At 36.1% G+C, this 21,072-nt stretch overlaps 1 protein-coding gene across 2 annotated transcripts in view; it reads right to left on the bottom strand.

Annotated features, from left to right (window-relative positions):
* The window catches only part of LOC150094342 (uncharacterized), a 484,937-nt gene that overhangs the window by 36,294 nt on the left and 427,571 nt on the right, over nt 1-21,072 (bottom strand). For both annotated transcript variants that reach the window (XM_090412362.1, XM_090412363.1), the window contains exons 28-29: nt 17,474-17,656; nt 1,520-1,660 (exon numbers count right to left, since the gene is read on the bottom strand). In XM_090412362.1, coding sequence (XP_090268488.1) covers nt 1,520-1,660; nt 17,474-17,656 — 324 coding nt within the window. The remainder of the gene's footprint in view (nt 1-1,519; nt 1,661-17,473; nt 17,657-21,072) is intronic.

Raw genomic sequence — 21,072 nt, 5'->3', positions numbered from 1 at the left:
AGTGGCTACTATCACCTTAGAAGTAGTCCCCTTGTGCATTTATACACTGGTTTAGAGTGGTCCTATTTTTGGAAACAGGCCTGGAATTCTTTTTCCGGAATACTCTTGAGTTCCTTTATCATATTATGCTGGATATCAGTGATGTCAGAAAATCTTCATCCTTTTAGCGCAGTCTTTAATTTTGGAAACAGACAGAAATCACAGGGAGCTAAGTCTGGTGAATAATCAGGATGACCTAATTCGGTAATTAATTTTTGGCACGAAACTCTCTCACGATGAGCGGGCTTGGTGCATTGTCATGATGGATGATCCACTTCTCAGGCCACAATTCAGGTCTTTTTCTCTGAACATAATCTTATCTTTTCAGCACCTTTAAATAGCATTGTTGGTTGACTGTTTGTCCCTGTTCAATGAATTATGAATTCATAATGGACTATCCTGGTGTGTTTCTTTAATCACAAAGGGATTTGTTTTTTTTAATTGTGATTAAAGAAACAAAGGGATTTGTTTCTTTAATCACAATGGTCTTGAACTACAAATGTGATATTATGATGTTAGCATGTTAAAATGTGATGTTAACATGCTGCTCCAAATTTTGATTACATATTTTTACGATGAAGTTTACACACAGATCTCTATTACTTTTGCAATAGCTAACTAGCAAATGGCTCTATTGGCTTGAGGTTTAAACACGAATTAGTTAAAACATGTACAAAGACAATTACACATGTGCCTCCAACCAAATCACTACACGGATGATACACTACATGACCGTCCTGGGAATTAAATTGTCACACCTTGTACAAGACAGTCTTCAAACCAATTTCAACTTTTGGATCTGAAAGAATGAGTAAGAAATAAACAGATGAGCCTAAGACCAGAGACTGCATATATGAGAGTGCTGAGAAAAATTAGGGGAGTGAACATTAATGGCAGAATCATATTAAAAATGAAGATCTTATGAAGGAATTTTTCATTCAGTAATTTGTATGAGCAGAGCTAATCTCAAGTGGTATGGTCACTCAAACAGAAAAATTAAAGGTTAGTAAAATAGGTGTTTTATACTAAAATGGCAGGGAAAGACTCACAGGTAGATCAAGATCTATGTGGAATGATGTAGTTAGAAATGTCTTTGAAGACCGAAATATAAGATCTGACAGTACTGGAATCCTGATAGATGATAAACTAATTTGGCAGAAAACTGTAGGAAGTTAATGGAAAATTTTAATGTAGTAACATCACAGTATCCAGCATAGACCATGAGGGCACATATCAGATTTTTGATGATGATGAGAACCTCATACAAAATAAAATGCTAGGAGTAGATGACTATTCTAGGAGTTTGGAGTTTGACATAGTCAAACTCCAAACTTCAATGATAATATGCTTAACCATACACAGCATGAAAAATAAAGTACACATTTCTAATAAAATAACTACTAAACTAAAATAAATTCAGAGGAGCAATCTGATCCATTTCTAAAGTCTAACACAGTATTATTTAAGTATATATTCTTACAGAAGTAAACCACTAAAAAGTCTTTTTCTTGAAGTAGCTTATCAAACATCTTCCTGTTTACTTCTTCAATTTCATTCTTCAGTTCAATCATATCCTGACTAGTAAGCCAATCCAAAACTCTCTCAGCATAACTCAAGTCTCCTAAAATATATATAAAAAAAAGTATTTTCAGATTTATGTATATAAGGAGAAAGTAATAACAGTTTAAAATAGAATTCCTTGGCTTTAAAACACAGAGAGCATAAGAAGAATCTAACAAAAGGCACTATCACATACATATAATGAGAATGGCAAATTAGGGAAATTGCAGAATGATACAGTAGTACAGCTGAAGACGACTAAGGAATGAAATGTCTAAAACCAGGCATTCAAAAAAAGACTTTTTAGTGGTTTACTTCTGTAAACCACTAAAAACTATGCTTTTGTTGTTGGGAAGAAAATTTAAATAATACTTTTTAAGAAATTATATCCTTCCTGTTATCACTATTTTATCCAATAAATATCAAGTTGTCCTACTATCCCATAATGAACAACACATTCCCTTCTTGTGAATGTATAATTCGATATATTATGAGAAAGTTAAGTATTCAGACTTTATACAGAAAATTTATAGGAAAGTTAACTACTCAGATTCAGCCTTTATAGAGGGCTCATCAGTAGGGACTAGACGAGTGGAGATACTGAGAACTAGCTCAGTGGCAGAAGATATGTTCATATGCAAGTAGTACAATAATGTATACAGTCCAAACTAGTCAGAATACTGTGAGAAAGGAATGCTGTGCAGTATGCAATACTAGGGCAACTTGAGGTGAAGTCAACTGCATCTATATACAAGTGGCATAGGTCATGAGGAGTGCAAACTTTTGTTTGCACATAAAGTTTGTTTGCTCATGCTTTGATAAAATAAATATAAAAGTAAGAATATAATTTCTTGTCAGGAATATACTTTATTTTAAAAATGTTACTCAGCAGTAGAGGCTTCGGCCCTACTAAGGAGGAGGAGAAGTATTCTTCCATCTATCCTAACCAATGAAATAACAGTTATGAACAGACTTTTCTCTTTCATTGGAGGAAAAAAAACTCAATACTTATTATTATTATTCCTGCTCCATGAGTCATAGAACTCATAATAGGAGGTCTGTGCTAGAAAACAGTCTATTGTACTACCCTCTCAGGCAATGCACTCCATTCTCCTACCTTATTATCTATTATACATGTATGAGGAAGAAGTGCTGTGTATAAATCTCAAAGCAAAAAATTTCCTTCTCAACCTGTTACTTATCACTTCCTAGTTCCTTCTCCTCATTCAGCAATATGAAAAATTTTCTTAGTGTCAATCTGGCAAATGCTTTTCAGCTGCTTAAATCTCTCAATTATATGTCTACTTCATCTTCTACTGCCAAATTCTGTAGTTTGCATGCCTTTAGTCTCAACCAACATTATAGTCACAATCTTGTCTATGTGTAGCCTCTCCAAGGTTATTTAATCTCTATCCATTCCGGTGACCAGATCTGAGCAAAGTAATCCACATATGGTTTGATTAGTGGATTTATACAAATGGAACCACAACCACTCTTTTATCTTTGCTAGTCAATATGCTCCTCAGTATGGCAGCCATGCTCTGGATTACCTTCTGCACCTGTGCAAAATTTCTATCTATCATGAGGAACTTAAGTGTAGAGGACACAAGAGAATGAACTATATGTTCTTCATGCAATTGTTCTTCACTTATCACTTCATATGCCTTCCATAACTTCTTTTTTTATTTACAATTCTTGTTTGATTTCTCTAATCACCCATTTTACACCAAATTTCTTCATCTTCTTCACTAAAAGTATATGATCCACATTACTGTTACTATTTTCTTAACTAGTTCTCATGCATTACTGAGAGTGCATGGGAACCTCTCTTCCCTTCAAATTCTTTTATCCATTGCATTGCCTCAAACTATATTCTAATTCTAGATTCTAATAGTTACCTGAATCATACTTCCACATAAATTCATTCTATCTTGATGCTTCTACTTCTACATCACATCTCAGTCACAATAAGATTCTCTAATGCTATGACCCAAGTTCAAAACTGTTGATCCTCATGCTGCCTGATATTTGTTCCTCAAGTTCAAAAATGCAGTTCTTATGTGCTGCTTCCTATACCCAGTTTATACAGCTATACTTAAAGTTCCCCCCATAATGATCACTGAATCTATGATTGCCAAACTAATTTGCCTAAACATTTCCTGGAGCAACATGCCACTAAATATCCTGTCCTATACAATTCTACTTCATCCCACATACTCCAAGCTATTAGTGTAATTTCCTCTGATTTCCATCTTGAAAGGGCACAGGTCATCTCTTACCATAAGAAATGAATTATGTTCACATTTGATTTTCCTATTCCTGCAAAAATATGTTATACTCTTCAATTTCTATCCCTATCAGTGCATCCTCCTCCGTCAACTACATTTCAATGATACCAACTATCTTTGGGGAGGCCAAGTCAATCAATGCCACAAACTCATTGCCTTTATTCCTAATGCTCCTAGTATTTGCATAAAAAAAAAACCTATTGCATCGTTCAGTATTCATATAATTGTTATTGTTCACTGCAGATTCCACTTAGCTCTGCAATATGGTATACACTCTCACATTTTTCCAAGACTATCCTCATATTATTTCATCTCTGCCACCTTCTATCCTTGTAATTCTAGCTTCCCTGAGCTAATACACTCAACTGCTTAAAAAACAGAAAAAAGGTGTGCATTCTTCTGTTTTCAAATGCAAGTCATCACTTGCAGACAGTTCTCTTCTGTCCTCAAATACCCTCCAAGTATTCCAGACCTCTATTCCTACACATCCTAACTATCATCTCATTCATTATCATTGCTCTTCTCCTCTACTGTGTATTATCATACTGAGGCCACAGACTCTTTCCATTTACACTTTTCTGTTTCACAATTCCTAACATTAAATCTCATCATCATCATCATCATCATCAAATTCCTGCCATGTACCCTCAAGGGGTGTACAGGATATGACAGTGCTACATGAAAAAATTACATCATTACTAACTTCCTATCTACAATTTTCCTCCAAATCAGTCTGTTACTTGTCAAGACTCCAACATTATCAGATCTTATATTTCTGTCGTCTAAGGCACTTTGCACCGTATCAATCCACCTATATCTTGGTCTTCCTCTGGGTCGTTTTCCTGCCAACCTGGCAGAGAACACTTGTTTTGCTAATCTTTCCTCTCCCATTCTATTTAAGTGACCATACCATCTGAGATTAGCTCTGCTAACGCATTCCTGGATGCTGACAATGTCAAGTTCTTTCCTAATATCCTCATTTTTAATATGATATTGCCATTGATGCCATCTGTTCACGCCTCTAATCTTTCTCAGGACTCTCATATCTGCGGTCTCTAGTCTTTGGTCAAGTGTTTTACTTCTGACCCAGCTCTCAGATCCATAAGTTAAAATTGGTTTGAACACAGTCTTGTATACAGCTAATTTAGTGTTCCGACTAATTTCTTTCTTATTCTATATGAATTTATTCAATTGACTTCCCACGATACCAGCTTTGCTGATTCTGTTGTCTATTTCTATATTTAGTTTACCATCTTCAGTAAAAATTGTGCCTAAGTAGCTGAAATGTTTTACTTGTTCCACAGGTTTTCCATTCACAACACAGTTGACATTTTCAATGATTCTGCCTATTTTCATTGTCTTTGTCTTTTTATTGCTGACCTTCATACCATATCTATTACAACAGCTATTCAATTTAGTCAGAGAATCTTGCAGACTTGTAGCGGATTTATTTAGAAGTATAACATCATCCGCATAAAGCAAAGAGCTGACATTAACATCTCCAATTTTGATATCAGGTTTAATACCACATTCCTTCATAATGTGATCCATATAGATAATGAATAACAGAGGGGGTAACGTACATCCTTGTCTCACACCAGATTTAACATTAAACCATCTTCCTGTACTTCCTTCAATTCTAACTGCAGACTCACAACTCAAATAAAGACTAAGTATTGCTTGATATAATGCCCCATTGACACCATATAACTGCAGTGTATTGAATAGCTTCTCTCTTGGCACCTTGTCATATGCCTTTTCCAAATCAACAAAACTTAAATACAGATCTTTGTTATATTCCCATGCTTTCTCGACTATTTGTCGTAAAGTGAAGATCTGATCCTGACAGCCTCTATTTGGCCTCAATCCAGCTTGTTCTTCACCAAGCTTTTCTTCCACAATTCTTCTCAACCGTTTCTCAAGTATACTTGCATAGATCTTGCCAGGAACACTCAGTAGGGAAATACCTCTGTAATTCTCACATTCAGTTTTATTTCCCTTTTTATATATGGGTACTATGAGAGCTCTACTCCAATCATCGGGAATTCGTCCCTCTGTCCAGGCTTTCTGAACTATGCAGTGCAGCCACTGTAAGACTCTTATACCACCATACTTCAGCATTTCTGGTCGAATATCATCTACTCCTGCTGCCTTTCCACATTTCAAGCCTTTGATGGCTTTTTCTACTTCAAGTATGGATATGTATTCCTGACTGCATGCCTGGTCAGTGTTTTTTATCACTGTGCTGTCATCACTGCTTGTTTCATTTAGCAGTTTTTCAAAGTAATTACTCCATACTTCAAGGATATCTTTTTCTCCTGTTTTCATTTCACCTTTATCATCTCTAATTCCTTTTACAGCATTCTTTCCTCCATTCCTAAGCTTCTTCAACAACCTCCAGAATATTTTGCCACCTTCTTGATATTTATTTTCTATATTCTTGCCAAAGTCCTCCCATGACTTTTGTTTAGCTAGTTTTACACACTGTTTAGCTTTCTTACATTTGTCTCTGTATTCTGTAAGAGTAAAAGCTGACTTATTTGCCAGGAACTTTTGATATGCTTTCTTCTTTTCCTTCACTGCCTCTTTAACTTCCTGTGTCCACCAGGGAGTTCTGATTTTTTTATCTTTGCACACAACCTCACCACATGCCTCTCTGGCAGAATCAATCAATGTTTCCTTTAGAGTTTGCCACTGAATCTCCAAGGTTTGATTCCTGTTCTCAAACTCTTTCATTTTCTTTTCAATAATATTTCTGTATTTTAGTCTACAGTTTACACCTGAGAGCTGCTCAACTTTTATTCGCTTTAAAACTTTCTTACATGTTATTCTTTTCAATATGAAATTCAATTTTATCCTGCTCAAGACTAAATAGTGATCACTTCCAATTTCAAATCCTCTGTACACTCTGGTGTCCTGCACCAGGGAGAAAACATCACTATCAACAATAACATAGTCAATGAGACTTTTCTTATTCCTAGCCTCTTCTCTCCATGTGAATTTGTGCACATTTTTATGTTGGAACATGGTGTTAGTAATAACCAGTCCATGTCCTGAGCAGAAATCCAACAGATATTTGCCATTATTATTAGCTTTGCTCTTTTCTCCAAATTTTCCCAAAATATTTTTGTATGTCTCACAATCATTTCCTACTCTACTATTTAGATCCCCAACAAGGACCAACTTTTCCTTTTTCATTGTGTCAGTTGCTTTTTCTAAAGCCTCAAAAAATTCCTCCACTTCTACCTTAGTAGAACCTTCTGTGGGACCATAGGCACAAATAAGTCTCATTGTCCAGTTCCCCATTCTCATATTTGCCCACATTACTCTACTTGAGACTGACTGCCATTCAAGAAGATTAGCCTTGTATTTTATGTTGAATACTATGGCTACTCCTCCTTTTCCTTGATTGTCATTGCCTGAATATAACATTTTGTATTTATTGCTCAGAAAGATCTCACCAGTTTTGGTCTTTTTTGTTTCAGTCACCCCTATTATGTCGATCTGGTACTTATCTAATTCCTCAGCTAGCTCCATTTCTTTGCCATTCAGGCTTCTTACGTTGATAGTACCGATCTTTAACTCTGGTGATGTTGAGTTGGGGTTTGTTTTCAGATTTGTTCCAGTAGCTGACTTTTCGCTGTTCGCCCTGGTTCCCTGGCAAAAACAACGGGGGCCTTGTTTAACTGGGCGACGCCCCAGCCGGCATGAAATTTTGTCATGTTGTACCATCATTTTTTATTTTGGTTTAACCAATAAGAATACAATTTGGTCAGCTAAATCCCAAATTGCCAGCCCATCCTCGTTCGTTCAGTATCAAAGTAGATACCCAACAGGGTGCACCACGAGAAGGTGAGGATTGGACATTAGGTCAGAAGCCCTGGTCGGTTCTCCGCATTCCTTTAAAGGCTATGTGGAGGTCTCCTCTCAGTTATACAGCTTTGACCCTTAAATCTCTTATTATGGAATTCACACCACCTCTCAGGTCATTTGTATCAACCATCTTATCTCTTTCACATTTTCACCTTGCTTCCTTACTACTGCCATGCTCTCTATTATTCCTCAAGCAAGCAAACACTACTTTGTACATCCTGAATCACCAAATCACCATAAATCACCTTCTGTTATCTTCCTATCCTTTGTTCCCACATCTCATGATGGATATGAGTTAAGTTAGGCACAAGACTGAAGCAATAAATTCATATAGAACAATGACACAAATCATGCAAAAATAAATAAATAAAATTAAATAATAATAATCAAACTTAGGAGCCTGTGTAGCTCAGTGGATGTGGCGTTTGCCAACCACAGCGCTTGGCCGCACGAAGGAAGACTTGGTTTCGAGTCTAGTCGGCGACTAGAGGAAATTTTTCTAAGCCTTTTTTCGACAGGTTCCCGAGTTAGTCGATCTCTGGCACAGGCAAGCAGGTTTTTCCTCCCGGAAACTTGGGTTTTTCGTCCTGTAAACTCAAGAAAATCGACCGTAGAACCCACATTATTTCAGACATTAAATATATTGTGTTAGGGTTAAGGACCACGAGATGGCGGCACATTTGAGCCGTCTCTCTTCACTGAGTATCGCTTAATTAGTGATAGCCTTGGGCCATCTATCTCTGATTGGTACCAGTGGAGATTGAACTGCCCACTCAGTCTCCAAAAGTTAGATAGAGCTAAATGGCCTAGCCTACTCCCCGTATACGGGAATAAAAAGGCATTAGCTGATTTTTTTTTTTTTTTAATCAAACTTAGTAGTGAAAACTTAAAATCAGTATTTTGTGTGAACACAAAAAGAAATCCTCTCTTAATACAAAAACTCCCCCACCCCATCCCAACATCAAAGACCTGTTTTTATATTGAACACTTAAGAAAGTAATTTGCAATTTTCAATGTCGTTAATATTTTTTAATACATATGAATGTTTTTAAGATCAGTAATATGCATGTTCCATTGCAACATTCCAAATATGACAAAAGTTCTGATAATCTACTTGCTTAGCCAACATATTTTTGACTCTCCCCTCAAATGATTTATGTACAGTAATGCCACACCTTATGATGCTTTGCTTTACAATCATCTGCTCATATGATGCTTTTCAATTATCACTAATGCCCATTTATATGATGCCACATTCACTTAAATGACATTTTTAGTAACTGAATTAATTGATGGCCAGTATTCGTGAACTCAGTTTATTTATGACATTGTGACTTGCTACATCTTGATGCATTTTGGTGCTCTGCTGTGAATTATAAACTGATTATAATTATTCTTTTATTCTGTCGTTGTTAATAATGACAAACCTCACAAACCTCTTAACATTACATACTAAGATTAAAATTATTAAATTTAGTGATGATGGTGTGTTGAACGCCGAAAGAGGCAGCAGGCTAAACTTACCTTGCACTACTGTTGTTATAGCTGATAAAAAAGATAAAATGAAAAATACTATACTAGTTAGTATTACAGTTATCCATAAACTTGACAATCTCATTGCTGAAACATAAAAACTTTTAATGTGCAGACTGATCACCACATTGGTTGGAATGTTCCTTTAAGTCAAGCTATTCAGAATAACTTTTTCATTTGTGTAGCTGACATAAATAAATGCTTTATGTCATTTATGACATACATGACTGCTTAAAAACATTATTAAACCATTACATGCACCTATAAGTAGGGGGGGGAAAAAAGACAGTGATTCACTAATTTATTCCTCATAACCTGTCAGAGCTGGATAACTGAAAAGGAGATCCCCATGTAGCCTTTTAAGGAATGTGGAGAAATGACCAGGCTTCTGACGTAATGTCAAATCCTCACCTTCTCGTAATGCACCCTGTTAGGTATCTACCTGAACAAATGAGGAGCATAGGCTGCCAGTATACCCATATTGGTTAAACCATAATGCAAAATGATGATAGAACATGACAGAATGATATGACAGGCTCCTTTTTTTTTTGTATTTTTAAGCATTTATATATCTATATACCTAGTCGTGAAGATACATTACATGCAAACTTTGTTAGCATACACTTGAATAATAAATGGCTAGTTTAATTTAACTTATAACCAAGTTAAAAAATTTTCTGTAACTATCTCTGATTCAGAGTATTTTCTAATAATAAAATGATACACCTTTTCACCACTTGTATATGGGAAATGTATGACTTCTGCATTAATTCAATCCTGCGTCTCTTCTGAGTTTGGATCCCATTGATGTGGGGCTGTTGAAGTGTCTTGATCACTGCATTCCATTTGATGCTTGCCTATGGTATAATATCTGCTAGCATGGCCTTTGTTGAGGCAGCTTCAGTTGATGCTTTTCCTTGAGAGATGAGTGGTACTGCTCAGTTGTATGGTGAGCCTGTCACTGACTAGAACCACCTCTGAGCATCTTTTGAGTAATCAAGATTAAATGAATTAAATAATCCTTTGGGACACTCATTTTTGGAAAGAATACACACACTTTAACAGTATCTCAATAAAGGTCGAAACTGGTCTAGGTAGTGGCCCTTCCCATAATGCACAGCATTTATACACATCTGTAAGGATATGCTTTGCATTAATATGATACTAAGGCAATTAATGTGAAGTCATTGGCCTCTACTTACAAGTAGCCTAGTGATGAAGATACTCCACATGCAAACTTTGTTTGCATACACTTGAATAAAAGAATAAACAATATTGTGATTGGAATGGATTGCTATTGGATGTTGTGTGTGCAAGTAGCATGAATGAATCCAAGAACAAGTATGACAGATGGTGTGAATAGTATGGCCTCCTTCAATGTGGGAGGCCATACTATTCGCACCATTTGATATGATTCCAGATCTGGAATCATATCATATCAAAGATATTTCAGTTAAAAGTATTGAAAATATTTTTAATATCTTTCAGGGTTTTTTTAGAGGTCATAAAACTATAATACAACAGCATCATATGTAGGCAAATTTAATCACTTGGATGAAACTTTTCAAAAGATAGTATCTGTGTGTGTGTGTGTGTGTGTGAGTGAGAGAAAGGGCAGGTAGGTGTCTCCCCACCCTCTTTTTCTCTCACACACACACATACTTCCCAAAAAATTCATGATTGCATACAGAGGTAGTCTGTCCTCTTCTGTATACAATAATGAATTTCATGGGAAGTTTTGGGTGCATAACCCAAATGTGAGAATGATATTCTAGGTTTGGTTGGATTTGGTGGGAGATGAATTTCATCACCTAGTGTGAGACAACTGCCCTGTTTATTGGAGACTTACTCTAGAGCAGGGATTCCCAACCTTTTTGTTTCCTAGAGCACATTCTAAAATACCAGTAGGGCGACGGGCATCATCTATTTTTTCAAGCAAATTTTTTGAATTCTTTTGTTAAATGAATACATACAAAGTTTACATTATAATCAAATGTTTTAGTACTTAAAAGTTTACATTATATAAAAATGTAAATATATATATGTAAGTTAGTGTGATCTTTGGCATTGCATTTCATTGGCCAGTGTTTCATAATTAGGAGAATATGATGATATTCCAGTTCTTAAACAATCATCAAGATGCTCATCAGTGAGTCGTAAATCTATATTTTGATTTTATGATATTCATGGTTGAAAACAATGATTTGCAAAGGTATGTGGAACAGAAAAATGATTTTATCTTGTATGCTGCTCTTTTTAAGAATGGAAACTTTTTTTTCTATCCACTAGATTCCAGAAGTTTTCATCTGTTATATGGGATTTTAGCGTAATGTCATTCTGAAGATCCAAAATTTCTAGCTCCAGTTCTTCAGCATTTACTTGAACAAGCTTTGCAATGGATACAGCTATTTCCATTATATTTACTTGGCAAGTAAAAGGATTGATAAAAAAGGAGATCATTGGCTCGATGATAGTAAATTCCTGAAATCTCTTTTCAAACTGTTCTTTAAGCAGTTGAAGATGTTTAACAAATGGTGACAAGTTAAATTCACTATCGCCTACCATTTTTTTCATATTTGGGAAATGAACGGGAGTTCCCATCTGCAGATGTGATATCCACAAATCAAGTTTTGCTTTTAACGAGTTTAGAGAGCTTATCATTTTAGTGACATTTGCAATTAGCGACTTTAAATTTGCAACTCCAAATTTAAAGAATTCAATTCTTCCATGATCTCTGTGAGAAAACATAAATTCAACAGCCAGCAAAAGTAATTTAGTTAATCAAAATTTTCATTTTTGACGTGAAGATATTTTTTTATTTCTTCGATTAGAAGCTTAAAAATCTTGTAAGGACTTTACCTTTACTGAGCCAACATACTTCAGCATGCAGGATGAGATCAGGTTCTTTATCTTCAATGTCTTGCAATAGAGCCTTGAAAAATCGGTGCTGCTTGAATGGAGTTGATTATTTTTGTAACAATTTTCATAACATGTCCAAAGGGCAGTATTTTACTGCACAAAGCTTCCTGGTGGATAATACAGTGGTAGGACATAAAGTTTTGAAATGAATGATCTTTCTTACAGAGTGCAATAAATCCACTGATATTGCCAACCATTGCTGGCACCCCATCAGTAGTTATTGCAGACAGCTTGTGCAAAGGCATATCTATCGACTTGGTGTATATTCTAAATGTATTATAAATATATTCACCCGTTGTTCGTCCTATCATGGGTAATATTTTCAGTAGATCTTCTTTTACAGTGACATTACTAAATACCATTCTCACCATAACTGCTAACTGTGCTGTGTCTTATACATCTGTTGACTTGTCAAATTGTAAAGAGAACCAGTTACATATTTCCAAGTCACTTTTTAACCGAGTTTTTAACCGAGATATTACATGTATTCTTCTTGTGACGGTGTTATTTGACAATTGTAAAACGTGAGATTATGCTGACATAATCTCATGTTTGTTAGAAAATCCCTCAAATAAACAATCGGTAACAGTCAAAAATGCTTCTTTTAACAACTCGCTATTTTGGAACGTTTTTTTCTTCTTTGCAAGCATGTGAGAAATTTTTAAAGACGCAATGGTGGCATTTTTAGATGTTACCACATGTCTAGTGAAAACCGACTGTTGGGCAGACAGGTTCGATTTTAGTTGATTTAGTTTTTTCGTTCTTATTTCAGATTTAAGTGGATAATTCGTATTAAACGTGGCATGCATTGTCTGGAAGTGACGTTCAAGATTATGTTTTTTCGGAATTGCACATTCTCACCATAACTGTTTGTGTTTGCACAACAAACAAACACAATTATCTTTAAAATTAATGAAACAATATGTTTCCTCCAAATCAGTGTTAAAATTATAGGTTCGTTGTCTTTTACTTGATTCACTCATTTTAGGATTAAAAATCAAAATATTTCAAAAATTTAAGCACAAGACACCGTTAAATTATGCGCATATAACTAGAACAGATAATGAACAACTTCGAATGCACGTCTACTTTACATTGTATGCGTTTAATACTCATCACGTCTCATTAATGCATGTGTCATATAGCATGCCATGAATTGTTGCGTGATGTGCACGTGATTATTTCAAACTATACAGCACACGGTTGAACAGCAGCGGGCACACACAAATTGGTCGACGGATGCCATGGTGCCTGCGGGCATAGGGTTGGGAACACCTGCTCTAGAGTAAGGGTTCTGGACTATGTAAAAGTAATAAAAATTGCAAAACAAATATATAAAATTGATAAAAAAAAGGGGGGAAAAAACCTTAGCCCATCCACAGTACAAATGTATTCTAGGTTTACTAATAACCTATTGTGGGTGAGAACCACATAAAAACGAAAAAAAATTTGAGATTTATATTGTTAGAAGTTGAGACAGAGAGAAGTAATGTCTTGAAAGAAAAATAAAAACACATTTTTTAGGCTGAAGAGGCTATTGATGTTATATGTTTATGCCAGCATGCGATGGGTTGGGGGATTGAAAAGTTCCGAGAAACGGCTAGAACAAAAATGATATAACCACAAGAAAGAACATATCTTAAAACTCTTTAACCCCCATGTTTCATCAAATTGTAATAATTTGTTCTTTTTCTTTTAGGTTATACAAGAAGTCCTGCTTTAATATCATTTTTGTTCTAAGTGTTTATCAGAACTTTTCAGTCCCAGCCCCTCATAAGCTGAATGTAAGTCAGCCCAAGAAGGGAAAACTGATCTTGAAAATACATTGAAAAATTATCACTGTTTTGCATTTTAATAGCATTGAAATTCACTAAGTTGTCTTCACCCCCATTTGACAATTGTGAGAAGCATTTAAGATATATGTCATGGAAGGTCTTCAACATTCAATCATGTGAGCACTAAAGGGTTTTTTGAACGAAGAAAGAAATGGAAAGTACTGTCATTAGCAAGACTATGAATAGGTCATTGATGTAAAGGAAGAGTGTGGTAAGAGTACAGAATCCTGGAGTCTCCAGCTGATAGAGAGTCTAATAAGAGGAATCAATCCACAATGTTTATCTTTCAATTTCTGCTTTAATTCACTCTCATACTTTCCTCTCACCTCTATTTTATCCAGTTTGCTAATAGCTCAGCTAATTTGTACATAATGAAAATTATTTACTTTTATTTGATCCTAATGACAGCTCTAATTAGAAAATGGTCACCTTCACCTTCTCTGAAAGTCCAGTTAATTTGGATGCAATTTCTATGTCAATTATTGATAGAGTCTATTATGTTGTTAAATGTATTCAGGTGATTTCCATACATATCAGACATTCCAAATATACATATGTATGTTTGTGCATATTCTTCCTCATAAATACAATACTAATTATTGGATTTCTGAATGTGTCAAAATTAATCAGTTTTCCTTCACTAATGTTTGTTTCGGCTTGCCATTCAATGATTTTTTTTTTTTTTTAATATTTTCTCTTTTCTAATTTTTGCACTGAAATCCTCTTAACAGAATAATTATATTCTTTTGTAGTCTATTTTTCAAGAAATTACTTTCAGTTTTTCGTAGAATATATAATGGGGGTCTTAAATTCATGTACACTAATGCTAGGAGTATTAGGAACAAGAAGGAAGAGTTTTTGGCCATGGTTGGCACTTCCAGACCACAGGTTATTGGTATTAGTGAATCATGGCTGACTGTAGATGATATAGCTAGTGGGATTGAATGTGATGGGTATAGTGTGTTCAGGAATGACAGGGAGAATAAAATGGGGGGAGGAGTATTGTTGATGATAGCTAATGAACTACAGCCATGGAGAATAGAAGTTGAATTGCAGGATAGAGAAAAGAGCACATTTGAGGCCATTTGGTGTGACATTGTGGCTAGCAGAACTAAATATACAATTGGGTGCTGCTATAGACCAGGTGATGGAAAAGATGGTGGTGACCGTATGCACAAGCAAATAGAAGAAATGGGTGGAAGGAGGGTAATTATTATGGGAGATTTCAACTATGGTCGCATTGATTGGAGTGAGGAGAGGACACATGGGAAGAAGGAATTGGATTTTATGCGGTTATTAAGGGATAACTATCTGCGACAGCATGTAATGGAAAATACTAGGGGTCAGAGAGTGCTTGACCTAGTAATTACATCTGAGGATTTGGCTATAACAAATATGACCGAATTGCCATCAATTGGTGAGAGTGATCATACGATCTTGACTTAGGAGGTGGCTAAAGGTGTGGAATTTTCAATTAAGACAGGGTACATGTGGAATTATCGGGCTAGAAAGTATGACAAGCTTAGGAGTTTGATAGTGTTTGGGAGGCAGTTAAGAAGTGTTTGCATGAAGCAATGGCTGACTGTATACCTAGAGTCCGAATAATAAATCAACTAGGGGTTAAATGGATGAATAACACCATTAAGTCTGAGCTGCAAAAAAAGAAACAACTATGGAGGGAATTTAAGGAGAAAGGTGACCGGCAGGCACATGAACAGTATAAAGCGCAGGCCAGAAGGGTAACGAGTGTGGTAAGAAAAGCAAAAAAGGATTACGAAAGGACATTGGCCATGCAGGCTAAAGAGAATCCTAAACAGTTTTTTTAGATATGTAGCAAGTAAAAGGAAAAATGTACATGGCAGAATGATTTTAAAGAATGCCGATGGTAGGGAGGTAACTGAATCAGTTGATATAGTTGAGTTACTGAATGAGCACTTTGCAAGTATATATCATCCAGGTGGTGACATTGCAGAAACGAATAAACCAGTAGATTATACGGGAATTGTGGTGAACGAAGTGGAGGTGAGTAGTCTATTGCATAACCTCAATGTCGATACATCTGTAGGATTGGATGGTATACCAGCTCGTGTCGTACAAGAAGCAGCTAAAGAATTTTCAGTACCCTTGACCATTTTGTTTAATTTGAGTCTCGGGTCTGGGTTGGTCCCGAGGGGGTGGAAAGAGTGGAAAATAGTTCCACTGCATAAAGGTGGTTCCAAGACTGCTGTTGTAAATTACCGACCGATTAGCATATCAGGAATCATTGTCAGGGTCTTAGGGAAATTAGTCAAGAAAAGAATACAGGATTGGACAGATGAAAATGGGATATTGTATGGGGGACAACATGGTTTTGTGAAGGGTAGATCATGCCTCAGTAACTTGCTCACGTTTTATAACACAGTGACGGCTGAACTGGATAGGGGTAATGGGTTTACAGTGATACTACTGGACCTTGCCAAGGTCTTTGACATGATACCACATGGAACCCTAATCAGTAAACTGGAGCAGATGGGGATAGATATAGGGTTGGTGAGATGGATAGGAGGATGGTTGAAGGAGAGATACCAGAGAGTGGTTTATGCAGGAGTGGAGTCTAAAAGACGGCTTGTGACTAGTGGTGTGCCGCAGGGCTCTGTTCTTGGACCACTGCTTTTCAATTTGTTCATCAATGATATAGGAAAGGATTTGAGAGGAAGTATTCACTTGTTTGCTGATGATGCAAAGTTGGGTAGAGCAATTGTGAGTGCACAGGATGTCAAAATTTTACAGGATGATTTTGGATAGTTTAGAGGACTGGGCTAGGAAAAATGGATGTCAATTTAATGTGGCAAAGTGTAAGGTTATGTACTTTGGGGTGAAAAGAATAGCAGCAGTATATCGCATTGGTGGAACCATACTCCAGGAGATTGATGAGGCCAGAGATTTTGGAGTGTTGGTGGATAGGGAATTGAAGTTAGGGGGTACATTGCAAAAGTGACTAAATCAGCTCATCAAATCACTTAGCTTCTGAAAAATATTTTAACATGCAGAGACAAACAAGTTGTTGTTCCTCTGTATCGAGCCTTGATAAGACCCTATCTGGACTACTGTGCCCAGTTATGGGCACCAGGGTTTCTTCGTGATGGGGAGGAAGTGGAGAGGATCCAGAGACGAGTGACCAAGATGATAGAAGGTCTGTGGAATGAACCTTATGAGAATAGGTTGAAGATTTGTGGGTTGCAGAGATTGGACGATAGGTGAAGGAGGGGTGATATGATTGAGACATTCAAATAACTGAAGGGTTTCTATAAGATCGATCCAGTAGTGGGCAGAGAAATTTGATTACAATAAGCAGCTGAAAACAATAACAAGATTGTATGAATATCATAATAATAGCATATAAAAATAAAGATGACAATTTTAATTAGTATTTATAAGTGTGCTTACCTTCATAAAAAACAGGAACGGTTTTACGAAAATACGCTAAACTTGGAAGATTAAGAACATTCCACTTTGTTGCAGCAGTAACATCACCGATTTTCACAAAACTAATACCAAATAGGTCAGCTTCTTCATCAATTTCTTCTAATTCATCCAGTATTTCCATACATTCTTCACACTCCTTTTCATCTAAAAATAATTTTTAAAAGTGAGAAAGAAGGCTGTCCAAAAACTAAAGGTATATGGAAAAAACCCAGTGTCACTAAATTTACAAATTGTACATTTCTACATGACAAACTTAAATAAGAATGCATTTAATGTTTAGTGGGATTAATGTATATATATTTATTTCCATAATAAACATTCATTCCTTAAAAATGTATTCTCTAAAAAATTCTTTCATTCAGTAGTTTTAGATGATTGCCAAATTGAAGCTTCTAAGCTCTTGCTTCAACTATTATTTACATATTTAATTATCCATAGCTGTTAATTGCATTCATGTTGGTGCTCTATGGAAGAAAAACTACAAGGAATGAAATAAATAATTTAACAAATAAATTGAATATATATATATATATATATATTTATAGAAATTTCACATATGAGAGGTTACGGAACTTATCACCTAAAACAAATATGGGCAACAATTAAGGGTAGAGGAACCCATCAATTTTTTTATTTTTTTTTTTTTTAAAGCTGTTGTACTGAATAGGAACAGGTGGAGGAATAGTTGTGGCTAAATAGTTCAGTGGAGCAGCATCCATGAACATATCAGTAAGAAGATAAATTTCCAAAATGAACTATCTGTGAGAAAGTAGTTGATGCAATGAGAGATGGACCACTGATTAATCACATAGTCATAATATCATCCTCTGAAGAGCAAAAGACTTTAAAATGCGAGTAGCGAAAGAATGAAGTGACTGACAATAAGGATATAATGCAGGATTGTCAAAGTGTCATGGAGAATGTGGCGGAAGCAGTGAGCGACAGTGCACAAAATACAAATGAGAATTTGAAGGAAGTGGTTGAAAGCAATCTGAATGATGAGATGCTGATGCAGAAAGAAATTGCATGCTTGTGCAGACTCCTTCACAGGACAAAACGTGAGCTCGAGTGACTGGAGAAACGGTTGGTGTATAGTATGGAAGCATGGAGAATGAAAGAAAGAGTGAATGGGAAAACATAAAAGTGTGAGAGACTGGGAGAAAAGAGACAGTATTGTATGGGGATTAGTTGATAAGAGATGCACTTAATGAGAAAGTGACGAAAGCATGTTTTCTAGGCACAAAGATAAAGGATGTTAGTGAAGATGTAAGGATGCAGAAGAATGGAGCGAACGAGTTGACTGTATTGGCTAGCACAAATGATTTGAAAGGTGAGAAATATGCAATGAGAGAAGATAAGAAAGAGTTGTTAGTGGAAGCAAAAACGAAGAGCAGGAAAGTAAAGATTGTGAGTCTGCTACCTCATGCCAGGACAGAACTGAGAAGAAGGGCCATGATTGCCAATGAGTCAATGAAAAGAATGCAGGAAGAATGGTGTGCAGTTAATTGATATATTGTAAGTTTTTTCCACTTGGTCATACTATAAATTAAAGATGCCAAGAAACTGTATTCTTAGTTTAATCCTTTATCCAAGTATAAGCAAATAAATTTACTTTGTACGTGAAGTAACTTCATGACTGGGCAACTTGTATAGCGTCTAATGACTTCACATCACTTGCCTTAGTATCCTATAATGCAAAACACACATTCTTGCAGACACATATAATGCTATACAATATAGGAAGGGTCATTATCCAGACCAGTTTCGACTTTTCTTGAGGTCTCATCAGTGGGCACCAGATCCAGAACTGATACCAAGGTTGAAGTAATGCAGAAGTCATATTTCCATTTACCAATAGCAAAAAAGTGACACACCATATTACCAAAATACTCTGGATTAGAGATTGATGCTGAAAGTTTTTTTACTTGATTATACTTGGAACATGACTTACACTTGGTAAAGGATTAAACCAAGAATAAAATTTCTTGGCATCTTTAATTTATAGTATAACCAAGTGAGAAAACTTTCACATCTATCTCTAATCCAGAGTTTAGTAATGAGGTGTGACACCTTTTGGCTACTTGTGGAAATATGATTTCCACATTACTTCAACCTTGGTATCATTTCTGGGTATGGCTCCCACTAATGAGACCTCAATAAAGGTCAAAACCAATCTGGGTAGTAACCCTTCCATAATGCATAGCATTATACATGCTCAGGAAACTACAGATATTAGGAAGGATGAAAGCAAGCATGTGTCTGGCCACTCCTATGATAAATAAGCATGTGCACATAATGATTATGCAATGCCAAATGGGATTTCACAGGTCTCCAATTTGAATGGGTTGGTAATAACATTACACAAGGGTAACTATGATACAAATACAAGAAGTATCAGGATTAAGGGGGAGGAGTTTTTGTCATTGGTAAGCTCGACTTGGCCAAAAGTTATAGGCATCAGTGTGAGACCTGTGAATGATATAGTTACAGTGATAGAATGTAAGGGGTATTGTATTTTCAGGGCAGATAGAAGAAACAGGACAGGAGGTGGGGTATTGCTGATGATAGCTGCAGAATTACAACCAAAAAATTAGAAGTTAAAGAGGATTTTAGGTCTGAGGAAGATGGTTCATTTGAGGCTGTCTGGTGTGAGATAGAGGCAAATAGGACAAATAGATTGTTTGGTGCTGCTACAGACAGGGGATCGGCATATTAGCACAATGAATGTGTAGGCTGAACAATTATTAAGGTAGACTTTAACTATGGGGACATCGATTGCAGGGAGGAAAGGGGGCATAAGCAAGATGGAAGTGGGATTTATACAGTTGCTAAGGGATAATTACATGAAACAACATGTTATAGAAGGGGTGAGTATGTTGGATCTGATAATAGCATCAGAAGATGTATCCTCCAGTTGGGGAGAGTGACCATGTGAACTTGTTCTGGGAAATTAGCAAACATGGAGTTCTTTATGTTCAACTATAAGGCTGGTGATTATGAGAGACTCAGGAGTCATCGTGGAACAGTGCCATGGCTTGAGAAGCTACAAGGGAAGAATGTCAGTGGCACATGGCAAGTGGTCAGAGATTGCTTGAGAGTAGCAGTATCAGACTGTATACCCAAGATCAGGAGGATAAACAAAGTTGAAATTAAACGGATGAGTAGGGATATAAAGCAAGAGCTGCAAAAAAAGAAAATATTGTAGATGAAATATAAAGAAAAGAGTGATCAGCATATTCATGAGTACAAAGTGCAAGCAAGAGGCTGACTAGTATGGTAAGGAAGGCCAAATCAGACTATAAGAGAGAGAGAGAGAGAGAGAGAGAGAGAGAGATTAGCCAAACAGGCCAAAGTAAACCCAAATGATGTTTTTTTGCTGTGTAGTAAGTAAGAGGCAAAATTACTATGGTAGGATGATTTTAAACAATGCTCATGGTAGGAAACCAAAAGAAATAGTTGAGCTTAGTGATAATTTTGCTAAGGTGTATTATCCAGGTGGTGACTTTACAGTTGCTAATATTACAGAGATGCATATCAACATTGAGGTAGATAAACAGGAG

This window comes from Typopeltis vanoorti, chromosome 22, assembly GCF_054136105.1.
Source record: "Typopeltis vanoorti isolate ZY-2024b chromosome 22, IOZ_Tvanoo_1.0, whole genome shotgun sequence".
Classification (NCBI taxonomy): Eukaryota; Metazoa; Arthropoda; class Arachnida; order Uropygi; family Thelyphonidae; genus Typopeltis; species Typopeltis vanoorti.
The sequence above is the reverse complement of the archived record's forward strand: the minus strand, read 5'-3'. Positions and strand labels throughout refer to the sequence as shown.